General features: G+C 38.0%; 1 protein-coding gene across 4 annotated transcripts in view; it reads right to left on the minus strand.

Annotated features, from left to right (window-relative positions):
• Window positions 1–15,690, minus strand: part of PKD2L2 (polycystin 2 like 2, transient receptor potential cation channel) — a 41,658-nt gene extending 25,968 nt beyond the window's left edge. For 2 of the 4 annotated variants that reach the window (XM_008691574.2, XM_008691572.2), the window contains exons 1-8: window positions 15,580–15,690; window positions 14,761–14,862; window positions 13,044–13,177; window positions 10,740–10,996; window positions 7,691–7,912; window positions 2,338–2,566; window positions 695–865; window positions 219–400 (exon numbers count right to left, since the gene is read on the minus strand). In XM_008691574.2, coding sequence (XP_008689796.1) covers window positions 219–400; window positions 695–865; window positions 2,338–2,566; window positions 7,691–7,912; window positions 10,740–10,996; window positions 13,044–13,177; window positions 14,761–14,862; window positions 15,580–15,610 — 1,328 coding nt within the window. In that variant the 5' untranslated portion in view covers window positions 15,611–15,690. Of the gene's footprint in view, window positions 1–218; window positions 401–694; window positions 866–2,333; window positions 2,567–7,690; window positions 7,913–10,739; window positions 10,997–13,043; window positions 13,178–14,760; window positions 14,863–15,579 lie in introns of all 4 variants that reach the window. The other 2 variants (XM_008691573.2, XM_008691576.2) reach the window with 2 other exon arrangements.
• Between the last annotated feature and the right edge of the window lie 1,106 nt (window positions 15,691–16,796).

The following is a 16,796-nucleotide window of genomic DNA, read 5'->3' on the forward strand; positions in this document are numbered from 1 at the left end:
AACTTGACCTCTTAACATTTAAAAAATAGACTGCACTATCCATTGGGATCTCTTAATGCTAAACACCACTTCGAGTGTGACCAGGTATTTTTCTATCAGTGAAAATATAAAACCAAGTTTAAATTTATGAAAACATGTGCTACTACTTATTATAGGCCTTTCCATGATTTTTTCTTTATAAACTAGTAAATATAATTACATTTACTCTAACAGCTTACATGGCATTTTGAAAAGTGGAAAAGTCGTCAACTTGTGATCCAAAAACAAGAAATCCTAACTGAGCATAAGCAAAGAATATTATAAAAAACATGATGGCAAATCCTACTATGTCTTTGATACAGCGGGACAAGGTTGATGACAGCTGAGACATTGTCTTATTAAAACTTATGAATTTGAATATCTGAAAAAGAACAAAGTTAATTGAAACAGAAGAATATCTAATATCATAATTACTTAGAGTAAGTTAAATTAATTTCAGAAAAGATTTGCTTCAAATTAAAGGAAGTGCTTAATGATAGTTAGGAGACTTTGAAGATTTGCCCGCAATTATCGCAAGGCCAACCTACTTTTAAAATTACTTCGTAGTTAAGAAAACCCTTTTTTTTTTCATAACTTTGCAGCTCTAGTTCCCATTTTGCTATCTTAAAAAATATATATCTAATCTGCTGTATTTAATATAATAAAGTATAAATACCTTTATCCATGCAAAAAAGATGGTGACAGCAAGTATATTATTGTAGTAAGTATGCCAGTATGCAAGAAAATAGAAGTCTGAATATTTTTCAGTATTTTTTAACAGGTCTCCAAGTAAGAGAAAAATTTGTATATTACAGTATATGTTGAAGGCAACAGTCACAAAACACAACTAAATGGGAAAATAAGAAAGGTTAAATTAGAGACCATTTCTGTTTCTAAATCTCCTGCAGCCTATGGACAGACACAGGAAAAAGTTCATCATAAGTTTAACAAAAAGGGAGGGGGAACTAAGACATAGGCTTTTACGTGAATGGAAGTAAACCTCAACTTACAGAAGGTTAGGATAGCAAAATGATCACAAAAGTACCGAAATACTGATCACCTGACCATCCTAATCTATGTGCCTGTTTCTTTGAGTCATAAAGCACAAATGTCTAAAATGATTATATTATTCTGACAAGTCTGCATTTCTGCTCCATGTAACTACGTGACACCTGGAAGTTTATTTTTATTTATGTGTTTATGTATTCATGTATTTATTTATAATTCCAGTGTAGTTAACATAAAGTGTTATGTTAGTTTCAGGTGTACAGTATAGTCTCCCTACATGAGACTTAAAAGTTTAATATTTTCTATCACATAACACTAAAAGAAAAAATTTTTCAGTGACACAAAAATAACACTTTTGAGAGCCCTCCAACAACTTTTCTAGAAGAGGATTTCAGAACCAGGTTATGTCAGGTATCACAGCTTTCTAACTGTCATGAAAATCTTCCTTTGCCTGAAATGCTCAGATAGTTAAACAGTCAATGTTATGCTGTGTGTTAAGTATTACTGGGGACACCAGAGAGGTAGGTGGCACATTTCTTGACTCTGAGAAACTTTTAATCTGGTTTTGGGAAACAAGGCTTATATCCAGGATTGGCTATAACTAAGGGTTAGTAAGGGTGTATAAGCCGGAAATGTTTGTTCATTGTTCTAAGACCAAGTTCTTACCTTTGTCCTGCCCTGTCGACCTCTATTTCAGTCTGTTCCAGTGAAGAGAACTGGCAGTTTTTAGAATTTCTTTCCAAGACTATCTTCCCAATCCTGGTGTTCTCTGTACCCACAAGCTACCCTCTGGCTCCTCACTCCCCGTGCTCCCCCTTTCAGTATTCTTCCTAGGCTTGATTTTGCATATTCTTTGAAAATTCAGTGTAAGAAAACAGAGAGGCAATATAGAAGAGTACATGTCCAAAAATAACCATGATTTTCAACATGAGGCCCTATAAGAAACACATTTTTTTGAGTGAAGGGAGACGAACTGTGCACATTAAATCATAATACCTATAGAATCACCTGTTCTTCTCAGTTTATGCTGGTTCTCTCAAGGACCAGATCAGGAAAAAAAAAATGGACTTCTTACTTTTGGAGGCACACCATTAGTATGCCCTATGACAGTTCCTTTTATGATTGATACTTGCAGCTTTTAAATTGTACCAGCTGGGCTCCTGAAGAGTTGAGGAGTTGGGGGTGGGGGATCTGGGACTGGGGGAGGGGGGAAAAGAGGGAGCTGGCCCTCAGCTAGTTGCCAGATGAATAGGAAATTTTGGTGGGTTCAGAAGCAATTCCCTCCAACCATGCGTATGAATGTATACTTACCACCAAAAGTAGTAATTCTAGCCAGTTCCAAACACTTTTGAAATAGGCAGACTTAAATTCTCGAACTTTTTGGGCTTCTTGTGTTGTGAAGACAATAAGAAAAATACAAAATGTGATTTCACAGGAAGCAATAATATAATCATAGTAGCTAACATATCTGAGGAGCTTCACAGAGTAAAACTGCCATGAAGTAATTATTCCTCCAGTTGCAGGGAATTCTGCCACCAATCTGTAAAATTAGGTTAGTGCGAGTAACTGTGCATTTATTTCAAGCATTTATATTTCAGTATGCAACTCAGTATGAAGTTTCTAATTTGTGATGATGTGTATTTTAATAGTCAGTTATTTTGTGCAAAATACGTTTTCTTGGGGTCATGTGTTCAATTTAAAATAAATTCTAGTGGATTTACTTATTTTTTAATGGCTCCATTTTTTTGGTACTCCAAATATTCACGGCGGTCAAAGACCAATGTAATTGAGAAAGTAAGATGGGATTTTAGCCAGACATTTTTTCTATTTTGTGTTTAGATTGCTTGATTGTAACTGGGAATACCATTTTATCTCCACAAGAGAATGAGATGCTGTTCAAGAAATGCTATACTGTTAGTTATTGTTATTAATCAGTACTCTCCCCAGAATACGTAATTCTTGAAGGTTTCGGAGAAGGAAAATACACTCTCCCCTGTCAGATTATCAGAGATACTTCTTGCTTCTAAATGTCAAGACTACATATTCTACTAAAACAAATATTTCCTGTTTACTTTAGGCACAGGATGTTGGATCCAAGGATCTATATGCAAAGAGAAATGTAAAAATTAATTCCAACACTAAATAAAAAGATTTTGAGGTTGTTCACTGTATTTCTACTGTCCTCTACAACTTCAGGTAAATAAGAATTGGCACTAATTTAAGGAACCCAGTATCTCTATCATAATGTAATTATTCCTACTTAGATATATTAGCAAATATTATTGCTATTGGAATAAAGGTGCTGCCAAAATAAAACCAAAAAGCAGTTAAACAGAAAACAGAACTGTTTGTTTTGCTTGCATGTAGTGGGTGTGCAATGTTGGATAAATGAGCGAAGTGAAAGAAACTCAGCAGTTTGACCTGAAGTGTACGCTAGTAAAAAGGGAAAAAAGAATAGTATTCAGTTTAGTTTGTCAGATATATTTACAAAAGGAAAGTAAATGGATAAGTAAATGTTCCCATACAACTACTGATTAGAGATACCACCAGTTCAAAGTTTCAAAATCTGCTAGTTTCTAAAAAGTAACATTTTAAAAGGTAACATAGAATAAGCATAAACCCCAGAGACAGGAAATCTGGACTTAGTCTAGTGTAACAAGGAGTTCTCCATATGATTTTAAGCCAGTTAACCCAATGTTTCTCCTCGTGTTTAAGGCATAAAAATGATTTGTATTCTTCGCTTTATCCTGATCAGGACTATTGGAAAGAGTGATTAATGTTGGTAAAAAGCTCTGATTCCCTGAAAGGAGAGAAAAAAAACTATAAAAGAAATGGTATAATGCCCATTGGCTACTTAAGACAATTGATTTGTTTTATTCATTTTTCCAGATTTTAAAGGCCATGGTTGTGTTTCACTGTCACTATTGCACAAGGGCAAAATCCCCTAATCAGAGTAGACACCAATTCTGTATTCCATTTAGAGTAGAAATGAAAGACTCATGAGAGAGATTTAAGACTCACTGAGATTTTAGTGGATACTGCTGTTTGCTTGTCTAGTGGTCATCAACCCATTCCACCTTTCTAACAGAACCTTGATTGTATCAGGCATCCACCCATTCCCAGATCACTCAGAGGAAGCTGATTCAGTCCCCAGACAGATTCAATCATGGTAACCCTATTTCCTTTGTCAGTGTTTGATTCTAGAACACAGGCCTAAAGCCAATTAGCACAGTCCAGGTTAGGCAAAGTCACTAAGGTCATCAGACTAATGGAAAGAATTTTTTCTCTTTAGAGGGTTCTCTCCCCTGCCTGCAGACTCTTTCCCCTTCTCCTCCTCCTCCTTCACGTCCTCCTCTTCCTTTTAAGGGAATATCTCTTGTCATTCTCCTGGGTCCAAATCAGCCCAGACATGTCCTTCTCATGTAATGGCAGAAATGCCAGAGAGCAAGTTTTAACAGGCAAATTCATTTCAAACGTCTGCTTGTATCCTATCTGCTCCCATTCCATTGACCAAAGCAAGTCACAAGGCCAAGCCCAAAGAGAAATTAAGGAGTTGATCCCATTTATAATTGCACCCAAAACTATAAGATACTTAGGAATAAACCTAACCAAAGAGGCAAAGGATCTGTACTCAGAAAACTATAGAGCACTCCTGAAAGAAACTGAGGAAGACACAAAAAAATGGAATAACATTCCATGTTCATGGACTGGAAGAACAAATATTGTTAAAATGTCTATGCTACCTAGAGCATTCTATACATTCAATGCAATCTCTATCAAAATACCATCAACTTTTTTCACAGAGCTGGAACAAATAATCCTAAAATTTGTACGGAACCAGAAAAGACCCAAATACCCAGAGGAATGTTGAAAAAGAAAACCAAAGCTGGTGGCATCACGATTCTAGACTTCAAGCTCTATTACAAAGCTGTAATCTTCAAGACAGTATGGTACTGGCACAGAAACGGACACATAGATCAGTGGAACAGAATAGAGACTCCAGAAATGGACCCTCAGCTCTATGGTCAACTAGACTTTGACAAAGCAGGAAAGAATATCCCATGGGAAAAAAGACAGTCTCTTCAACAAATGGTGCTGGGAAAATTGGACAGCCACATGCAGAAGAATGAAACTGGACCATTCTCTTACACCATACACAAAAAGAGACTTGAAGTGGATGAAAGACCTAAATGTGAGACAGGAATCCATCAAAATGCTAGAGGAGAACACAGGCAACAACCTCTTTGACCTCGGCCGCAGCAACTTCTTGCTAGGCATGTCTCCAAAGGCAAGGGAAACAAAGGCAAACATGAACTACTGGGACTTCAACAACATAAAAGCTTTTGCACAGCAAGGGAAACAGTCGACAAAACCAAAAGACACCCTACGGAATGGGAGAAGATGTTTGCACATGTCTTATCAGATAAAGGGCTAGTATCCAAGATCTATAAAGAACTTATCAAACTCAACACCCAAAGAACAAATAATGCAATCAAGAAATGGGCAGAAGACATGAACAGACATTTCTCCAAAGAAGACATCCAAATGGCCAACAGACATGAAAAAATGCTCCACATCACTTGGCATCAGGGAAATACAAATCAAAACCACAATGAGATACCACCTCACACCAGTCAGAATGGCTAAAATTAACAAGGCAGGAAACGACAGATGTTGGTGAGGATGTGGAGAAGGGGAACCCTCTTAACACTGTTGGTGGGAATGTGAGCTGGTGCAGCCACTCTGGAAAACAGTATGGAGGTTCCTCAAAACGTTGAAAATAGAGCTACCCTATGACCCAGAAATTATACTACTAGGTACTTACCCCAAAAATACAAATGTAGTTATCTGACCAGGCTCCTGCACCCCAATGTTTATAGTAGCAATGTCCACAATAGCCAAGTACGGAAAGAGCTCAGATGTCCATCGACAGGTGAATGGATAAAGAAGATGTGGTATATATATACAATGGAATACTACTCAGCCATCAAAAAGAATGAAATCTTGACATTTGCAATGATGTGGATGGAACTAGAGGGCATTATGCTAAGCAAAATTAGTCAATCAGAGAAAGAATTATCATATGATCTCACTCATATGTGGAATTTAAGAAACAAAACAGAGGATCATAGGGGAAGAGAGGGAAAATTAAAGACGAAATCGGAGAGCGAGACAAACCATAAGAGACTCTTAATCATAAGAAGTAAACTGAGGGTTGCTGGAGGGGAGGGGGTTGGGGGGATGGGGTAACTAGGTGATAGGCATTAAGGAGGGCATGTGATGTAATGAGCACTGGGTATTCTATAAAACTGATGAATCCCTGAACTCTACCTCTGAAACTAATAATACTTAATATGTTAATTAATTGAATTTAAATTAAAAAATTTAACAACAACAACAACAAAACAACAAAAAAAACCAAGGCTGAGCCTAGCGTCAGGAGCCAGGTAAATGCACCCAACCCTGGGTGACAGAGCACTGCAAAGTTACATGGCAAAGATGTGAAGAATTGGGGCCATTTTTGCAAATCACCACAGGCTCTAATCATTTCTGGGATGCTGGCTACTGGTATATGTTGTTTGAAATTTAAATTGTTCATTCTTTTTTTTTTTTCTTTAAGATTTTATTTATTTATTTGACAGAGATAGAGACAGCCAGCAAGAGAGGGAACACAAGCAGTGGGAGTGGGAAAGGAAGAAGCAGGCTCCCCGCGGAAGAGCCTGATGTGGGGCTCGATCCCAGAACTCCGGGATTACGCCCTGAGCCGAAGGCAGACGCTTAACGACTGAGCCACCCAGGTGCCCCTAAATTGTTCATTCTTGAGACAAAAATTAATAACTTAATAAAGAAGCTCATTCTGAAAGGAAATCAGCAGATTTGAACGATCTGATTTGGAGGTAGAAATCAAGACTAAACATGAGATCTGCGCAGCTGCAGAATAAGACTATATATCCTTAATATTAAACATATTGTATGTTAAGTAATTCTCCATGTTCTTGAATATATTCCAAAACAATGAAACAATGAATATGATGTTGCTTTACTATCTTATTCATTATTGGCATAACTACATGATATTTATTTTGAGGGCTATGATTTTTTTTTTTTTAAGATTTATTTGTTTGACAGAGAGAGAACAAGAGTGAGAGAAAGCACAAGCAGGGGGAGTGGGAAGCAGAGGGAGAAGCTCCCAAGTAGCAGGGAGCCCGATGCGGGGCTTGATCCCTGGACCCTGGGATCATGACCTAAGCTGAGGGCAGACACTTAAAGTGACTGAGCTACCCGGGTGACCCTATGATTTTTTTTTAAGTAGGCTCCAGGCCCAGCGTGGAGCCCAATATGGGGCTTGAACTCACAACTGTGAGATCAAGGCCTGAGATGAGATCAAGAGTCAGATGCTTAACTGACTGAGCCACCTGGGTGCCCCTGAGGCTTATGATTTTAATCTCAGTACAAACACGCACAAACTGGAAACACTAATGAGGGCTGTGGAGGCCATGTATGTATGTATGTGTTTTAAGTAGGCTCCACACCCAATGTAGGGCCCCAACTCACGACCCTGAGACCAAGAGTCCCATGCTCTGCTGAATGAGCCAGCCAAGTGCCCCTCTGAATGCTTTTTAAATTCAAGAGACTAATAATAAAGAGGTTCTGAGTCACTTACCTGATTATACAAAACAGGTTTACATTAGCATTGTATAATGAAAAATCAATAAAAATAACTCTAGTCCCTCTCGTGATCCAGCTGTTCAGTTGCAGGTGAACAAACTTGTTTTTCGTTTCAGATTTTGATTTTGATAAAGTGAAAATAAATCCTCCATTTCGGTAAACACCAACAAATCCCCAGTGCCAAGGGAAGGTACTTTCAGGAGTAGCATACTTCCATCTGTTAAGTATAAAAAGAATAATGGAGAGATGAGAAAGCCTGACCGAGAAGTATTCTAAGAATTTAAGCTAATGTTAAAAAAAAAAGCAGTATTAAGTTCATAAGTATTATAGTAATTTTGAAGCAAGACAATGACTTAAGGAATAAGAGGATTAATATTTAGTAAGTTTTCATTTTTTACTGTTTAGTGTGGGTAACACACTGGACTAGATACTATGAGAAAAGGTTTTTTTTTTTTTTTAAAGATTTTATTTGTCAGAGAGAGAAAGTGAGAGCAGGGGGGCGGGGGAGGGGCCGAGGGGCAGAGGGAGAAGCAAACTCCCTGCTGAGCAAGAAGCCTGATGTTGAACTGGATCCCAGGACCCTGGAATCATGACCTGAGCTGAAGGCAGATGCTTATCTGACTGAGCCACCCAGGCGTCCCAGAAAAGGTTTTTAAAAAATCCATCTGTTGCCTCTGGGAATTTATAATCTAGAAAACCAAGACTAAGGTTGTTTCTTCAATACACGTTTCTGTTGTCTTATGAAATTTTTAGTCTTTTTGGAGGACAAGAATATCAAGGGCTGTGATTCATAAATATCTGTCTCCATATAGTAAAAGAGGGGCTTCATAGTCTGTCTTCTACAGGTCATATACCATGTATAAATGTCAATAAACAAGAGCTTTCTTACAATGTCTATATTGTTAAATAGATATTTATTTATTTTAATATTTTAAAAATTTATTTGACACATAGAGAGAGAGCACAGCAGGGAAAGCAGGAGAGGGAGAAGCAGGATCTCCGCTGAGCAAGGAGCCTGATGTAGAACTGGATCCCAGGACCCTGGAATCATGACCTGAGCTAAAGGCAGACGCTTAACCAACTGAGCCACCCAGGCGCCCCAACAGGTATCTTACTTTAACAAAAGTTTATAAATCAAAGTAAAATGTGCATAACTGAATTTTGTTTCCATCCTTTCTACTTTTTTGAGAGAGAGAGAGAGAGTGAGCAAGCATATATGTAAGGTGGGGGGAAGGGCAGAGGGAGAGAGAGAATCTCAAGCAGACTCCACACTCAGCGTGGAGAGGGATGTGGGGACCGATCCCACGACTCTGAAATCATGACCTGAGCAGATATCAAGAGTCCTACACTCAATTGACTGAGCCACTCAAGCACCCCCATTCTTTCTACTTTTAATTATGGGATATCAAAAAATAAAGCCTCGACTCCTCATTTCAGTCCCTGTTCAGTCTCCCCAGGCAGATTTGAATGATTATCCAAAGGTACACTGCTTAAACTTGTTTTTCTATTAATAATACTATGTTTGTTTTCAGGAGGGGGGAAAAGTGATACCACTAAGAAAAAAATACCCAGATTTAATGAAAATTCTGTTGTTGTATTTTTGAGTGTTTTCCACATGGTTGTTAAACCGAAATAAGAACAATTGTTACACCAGTCTTCTCCTACTTCCAATTTTTTATGATGTTTTTAATTAGCAAATGGTACATTTTAGATAGACAAACAAGCACAGATTGATTCTTATTTTGGTTGTTAGGAAATAACAAATATTATAATACAAAATCTGTAGTGTTAATTTTGGTAAATCACTTTAAGTTGTTATGAGAATTTGGAATAATAGAATACCTAACAGATTAGTTTTTGGATTCCCATTTAAAATGTGCAGTTGAATAACTGATTTATTTTGTAATTTTTCATTGAAAGAGAAATAGTAATATCTAAGAGAATGTGTCACCATACTTATGAATTTATTAGATTTCTAAGAATTATGCAAGCACTTTGCTATCCTAAAGTATAACCAAAAACTTACACAAAGAAAAAACAAGTGAACAAAAACTATAAAGCAATGATTAATCTTGGCGCTACAGGAGAGGCTGTTGAAGAAATGTAATCATTGCTCATATGTATAATATAAACATTGACTAATGATCAACAAAAATTATGATCTAACAACAGGCTAAGAGAAATAGGAAGTGTGTGTGTAGAGGGAGGGACACATGACAGACACCTTTCATGACAGAGACAATAGATACATAAAACTGTAAAATCAAGTAATAGCAGTATAAGCACATTATTTAGAAATAGAAAATACACCAGAAGAAACAACTAAAAGAACTCAAAAAGAGGCTGCTTCTGGAGAATTGTATTTGTATCATTTTGATAAATATTAGATTAAAAAATTTGTTCTCTGCCTCCTATGATTTTCATAGGACTGTAAACACAATGATAAGCAGCTTCTGGCTTTGGGTGTCCTGTTTTCAGTATAGACATGAGTGTACACCAGCATTAGCCTCAGCCAATTTGGAGAACACTGCTCTAATATCTTTGGTAGGCATCGTCAGATGCAGCGCCTCCAGAGCATAACTGCTCATTTTCGGTATTGGCAATAACAGAAGATATCACTGAAGTCAGAGTGAGAAAGGAGGAAAGTGGCAGAGCACACCTAACACACTCCCTGGGTGTCCCAAGAAGCTTTTGGGATGTGTTTGAGGGACTCTGGTCAGAGACAGAAAAGCTGATTTGCATACTGTAAAAGCAAAAACTGACACTTTACCTTATGTTCAAAATGACTTAGCACTTCATATACCCCAGTTAGAAAAAAAAAAAAGAATACTCTTTTTATCCTTTGGTAAACAAAATAACAGTTTCACTCTTACTTTTCTAAACACTTCTCCTTCGTTTGTTACTATTATTGAAATAATAAAAACTGCTCCTTACCTGCCAGACCACTGTTGGTATTATTTGGAAAACACACAAATTTTCCTAATTTTTTAAACATACAATGGTAAGATGCTAGGAAAAGTTACATGTAATTTTATATTACTTACTCAGTTTCCGCTTTAAGGCCAAAATCAGCCAGGTCTTCATTTTTAGAAGTGTATCTGTCATAACATTCATTCATCAAAGACTGAAGGGATGAATAGACCTTGCATGTGTTGTTGCGGACTTTTAGTTGACGGACTCTAGGGACTCCTAAAAGTATGTTCTCATAGTAGATGCGACTGCTGTTCTTTAAATCGTACAATGTGTTTTTAGTGTACCATGCGTCCCAGTACAGACCTTCCAAAAGGGGTCCTTCCATAAACTTCATATAGAAAGATAAATGTTATGGGAAAAATACTTTCATGTCAATTGTGTAACAGAATCTACATTCATAATGTTACCTTAAGAACTTAAAAATCAGTGATTTTGAGGAGTACGAAAATTACTGACCAAGCCACCATTAATATTAAAGGATACGATGATGTCGATGATGATAATGAAGATGGTTAATATTTACTGAGCCCTTACTAACTACTCACTGCTCTAGCACTTTACAAAAATTAATTCATTTAATTGCAGAACCCCTCTTCTCCCTTTCTTATATGAAGGGTATATTGAAAACTGTCCCCTAATACATGAGTATATAAACCCATAGCCACATACTCATGGTTGTTATAGCCACAACTCATCACTTGCCCTCAAAGTTGTCTGTGTTCTTCTTCCCCACCAGCTCCAGCGGTGGTGACTGCTACTCCTTCCTTGCTCTGCCATTCTAAGAGATCCCAAACCCAGGGTTCAGTTTCTCCTTTCCTGCCTTTGTCTTCTTGCCATTGGTCATGTATACTTCAAGTCAGCACAATAAAAAAAGCAGGGTGAACTCCACTTCTGGTGTCGGGACTAACTCCTTTTTCTTTTATATCTCACTAGGCCTATACCAATGACCTTTAATCATCTGCTCTCATCTCAAACTTCCCTTCTTTCTCAGGAAGTGACCTTGCCTCCTTCGGAAGTTTCAGATTCCTAGCATGGCATTCATGATTTGACCTCTGTTCAGTTCAGGGTCTGGCCTTGTCCACCTCATCTTCCATATTCCTGTAATGCCAAACATAGCTCCATAGGTAGAGTTACTTATAGCACATATTGTTTATCCTGCCTAGAATGCCCTCCTGTTACTCATCCTTTAAAATACAAGTGAATTGTCATCACCTCTGGAAAACCTTCCTATCTCTTCCTTACATGCCCCAGTGTTTGTGACTTGGGATACCTAAAGCTTCTGTTCTCTTAACTGTTCTTTCCTTTTTTTTTTTTTTAAAGATTTTATTTATTTATTTATTCAACAGAGATAGAGACAGCCAGTGAGAGAGGGAACACAAGCAGGGGGAGTGGGAGAGGAAGAAGCAGGCTCATAGCGGAGGAGCCTGATATGGGGCTCGATCCCATAACCCCGGGATCACGCCCTGAGCCGAGGGCAGATGCTTAACCGCTGTGCCACCCAGGCGCCACTTAACTGTTCTTTCCTAATAATGTGAGCATCTTGCTAAGTGAAATGTAATGGAAAAAACAAATCTGTTCCAAAGCCGAAGGAATGGTACTCTCACATAATTAAAAGCACTATAAAGTTATATTTTGCATATGTACTCTTTATTATTTACTTGATTATATGCTGTACATTACTGTAATAGACACAGTACAAGGCTGTATACCAAAATTATATATATTTCACTTTATGGGCCATTTAAGGATTAAACATTTTTTTTTTAGTAATCTCTACACCCAAAGTGGGGCTCAAACCCATAACCGTGAGATCAAGAGTTGCATGGTCTTCCAATTGAGCCAGTGAGGTGCCCCCATTTAAGGATTTTTTAAGAATAAATTTTTACTATACACAATTACAGTTTGACATGGATCCTAACCCCACATAAGCAGTGTGTCTTCTATTTTCCAAATGCAGTGATAATGTTAAAAAAAAAAAAAGTATAATTTTAGGGTGCCTGGGTGGCTCAGTCGGTTAAGTGTCTGCCTTCGGCTCAGGTCATGATCTCAGGGTCCTAGGATCAAGCCTGGCATCGGGCTCCCTGCTTAGATGGGAGTCTGTTTCACCCTCTGCCTCATGCTTATTCTCTCTCTCAAATAAATAGAATCTTTTTTAAAAAGTATAATTTTTTTGAAAGTTCTAAGAACTCTCTTACACTGAGAGCATAGGTTCTCAATATACACTTACTGATTGGTTGATTCTAAAAGTTTAAAGAAATGAAACTCATTTTTACTCATTCCTTCAACAAATATGTCTCCAGTGTCTATTAGGTGTGCCATGAGTTTGTTTATGCAATACCAAAAGCTATTTCATTCTCAGTCACATGATACCTTACCTTCCAAAAATCAGTTATGCTGCGAATAGACTTAAAGTTGGTTCTTTCATCACCAGGCACAGAAGTGTCCAAAAATAGAGATGACATAACTTTGTTTAAGTAATACATATGTGGGTTTACCATCCCAAAAGTCACTAAGGAGAAGAATTTTTGTTTAAAAATTTATTTTTAAAAACTCAGTTTATCAGGATTAAATATTAGTTAAATTTTATTCCCAATTATGTTTTGAAAATTCAAATTTTTTGACTAATTATAAAATTAAAAAAAAGAAAATAGAAATATACAAAACAGGAAGAAGTTTCCTGTAATTCCACTGCTACAATTAGGTTTAGCACATATTCTTCAGATTTTTCTATATGCCTACACATTTATAAAGAAAATAAGTTTATTTTTACAAAAATGAGATCACATTATGCATACTATTTTGCAAGCTTTTTCTCTGAGAGAGGCAATATAATATAGTGAATAAAGCTATGGATTTTGAATTCAAACAAATAATGATTTGAGTCCCACTACAGGGATAACATCTCCTACCTCATAGTTTTGTTATGAGACGTAAGTGAGATATGCATGTGGAACATATAAATCCATGTTTTGGCACATAAGAATTTTTAAATATATTAACTGGTATTTGTTCTCTCTCAAGGGTGGGTGGATAGGTTTTAGAGCAGGGTCTTTCTTTAATATGACTAAATATGTTTTTTTATTTTTCTTTTTGCTAGAAGACTTTTAGTTTTTACCAATTATCTATCTTCAACATTATTCTATGGCACATCAGCCTATGCCATGCTTTAATGTTCCATATTATTTCACTGTATATACCAAAATGCTAAACAAATCCTGCTTTTGTTTTTTTAACAAATCCTCTGTTGATGAAGATTTAAGTCTCTTTCAATTCTTCCTAATTAAAAAAGATTTTTTTATGTCTGAATAATGAAACTATGATCTTTTTATATTTTTCCATTTCCTGAATATTAAGCATTTAAAAACCAGTCTAAGATGTCTTAATTTATAAGATCTAGAGTTGTCTTTTTAATCAAGATCTGACTCAAACTCACTCCTACAATGCCAAATAGTTAACTGATACATAATTGCCAGTATGCAGGCCATATCAACGTGAGAAGTCTGGCCAATGAGTTTACTAAATCTAGTGTTTGCTGGGCACTCAAATGATGAAATGCTTTTTCATACTGATTCAGTCAATGCTCTTGACCCACAGATAGGAGAAACGCAGGTTAAGAGGTTTTCCCAACCTCCTTAAAGATTTGCATTGATCCATACCTTCCGTGACTCTGCACCAGCATATTTTACTATAAACTGTGCGATAGGCCAGGGAAAGAACAAACCAGACACGAAGACTAACTTCTTTGGCCTCATTTGTAGTGACCTATGAAACTGAGCAGATTTCTGACAGAAATCTCGTCTGAATTGCCAACTCAAGGGAATAATTATATTCAGGATAGAACTGAAAACTTTAATAATTCAATGTTGACTATGAAAGCTTTTCATTACACCTGTGACCTAAAGCTTTGCCCTTTAAGAAATGGAAATCGTGTCAATCTAAATGAATTTAAGATAAGTCTAAAATGTGTCACTAATTTTTTTTAGAGGTCTTAGTAGTCTGAGAGCCTATGGTTTATAAAGTACATGTTTTATTTTTCACCTCCACATAACTTCTTAGTTCAAACAGTGTCTTCATCTATATCTGTGTACTTACATATACATAGGTTTATTAAAAAAATAAAGTAGAGTGCCAACTCCTGAAGTGTGGTTCTAATTTCTACTTCCTTACTGTAATGCAGGTTAGGTTTCGGAGTCCCTGTGAGACACAAAACAAATTGTTTCCTTACATTATTATGCAATTTATAATGGATATTAACAATGATAATGGGAAAACAGCCACTTTTTGCTGATAGACTGTGTGAAGGAAAGCTCCAATGGCTTCTGGTTATTTTTTTATTCTCACTTTTGCGAAGTAGGAATAATTACTAACACTTCTCATTTTATGACTGAACACTAACGAATTATATATATTACACGGACGTTTCCTTAGAAGTCTCGTCTGAAAGTGAAAAAGCAAAATACAAAAAAAAAAAAAAAAAAAAAAAAAAAAAAAGAAAAAGAAAAAGAAAAAAAAAATCACTCATCTGTCCCTAACCGTTTTCTCGACCTTCTATATTCCTTCTTGGGAAGGCTGGCTTCTGCTGGAGGGGGGAAAAGGACTCGGCCTGGAGTTCTATCGAGGTAAGGCTCCCTAGATCAACGAAAGGCTTCGCAGAATGGCCTAGGGACGGTATCTGTGCATTAAGTACAAGCCCCGGCTCGAGCCTCTGGCGAGGGGCGGGCGCCATATCGCCTCAAGGCTTCAGTTTTCCCATCTGTGAAATGGGACTCCTAGCCACCGCTTCTCAAGGGGAGGCTGTGAGGGCTAAACGTGCTGTCTTTTATGAATAGATATGGGGTTACATAGTTCCTTCCATGGTACTTGTAATTGCCAAATCGGCCCTGCCCATAACTCCCTAGGATGATCCCTCACCGCCTCGGTGCCACCGTGACGCTTCAGCCATGTCCGACCTGGACAACGACGCCTGTTCGACCTCCCCGGTCTGCCGCGCCTGCGCGTAACTTTGCAACGCGCGCCACTTAGCTCCTGCGCCTGCGCAAACCCTCACGGTCCTGAACCAGCGCAAGCCGCGCTACAAGTGGCCAGGGCGCGTGCGCACCGCGGACGCTCTGGAAAGCCGGCAGCTGAGGCGGGGTTGGGAGTTGCGGCGTTTGTCTCTGGCGGAGGCTCGGCTTCTCGGGCGAACCTGGTTTTGGGCTTGGGGTTGGTCGTAAAAATCGTAGTAATTAATTCTAACGGGCTACTGTGTCTTGAACACCTTTTACATTTATTGGCTTTTTTAGTCTTCACATCCCCCCTTCCTGAAAGGTAGGTGTTTTATCCTCATTTTAGGTCTGGAGACGCTGAGGCGCTGAGAGGGTCGGTGACTTACCGAAGTGCACAGGTGGTCGGGGCAAATCTGCTGGAAGCCAGAGCCCGAGTGCCTAACCAAACGCCCACTCTGCCGATGCTGCTTGCAGACATCGGTTCTCGTTAACCGAGAGCTGCTGCTAGAAATAGCTTTCACCCCTCGTGCCACCCAATATGGCTAAAGAAAACGATAAAGTAGAATTAAAAAAATCCAGCTCTTAAGTGATTATGTGGAATAGTAGGCCCAACAGGAGACGTGGGGAGCCCAGAAGCTTTGCAAAGATGGGAAGGTTTGTAAACCAAAGACATTTGGCTGTAAATTAAGGCATCCAGAGCCCTGACAGGATATGAGACAGGAGAGAGTCTCATGTTGGAAAAAAGAAAAATGAAACGGAATTCAGTTGAAAGGCCCCAGGGCAGCTAGCAAAGAAAACCATCAAGCTGTTCGGGAAGTAAAAAATAAAGCCGCTTTTGTTATTTCCCTGAAAGAGATGTCGAGTGATGTTGATAAATGCTGTTTTATGTGTAGATGAAAAACAAACCGAGGCCACACAGCAGCGAGGGTCAAAGACTACCAATGATAAAAGAAAAAGGAGAGGCCTAGCAAAAGGCCATGACCAGTGGACAGGAGGCCTGAGAAGAAAGGGTTATGTCCTATCTTAAGGAATAGCGTAATGACAGGATTTTCCCTTTCCTGTACTTAGACTCTCAGATGCTCACAAAATTATGCTTCTTAACGTAATAGGTTATCTGAACTTGAGAAACCCCCCCCAACAGGC

Source organism: Ursus maritimus, unplaced genomic scaffold, assembly GCF_017311325.1.
Source record: "Ursus maritimus isolate PB19 unplaced genomic scaffold, ASM1731132v1 scaffold_5, whole genome shotgun sequence".
Classification (NCBI taxonomy): domain Eukaryota; kingdom Metazoa; phylum Chordata; class Mammalia; order Carnivora; family Ursidae; genus Ursus; species Ursus maritimus.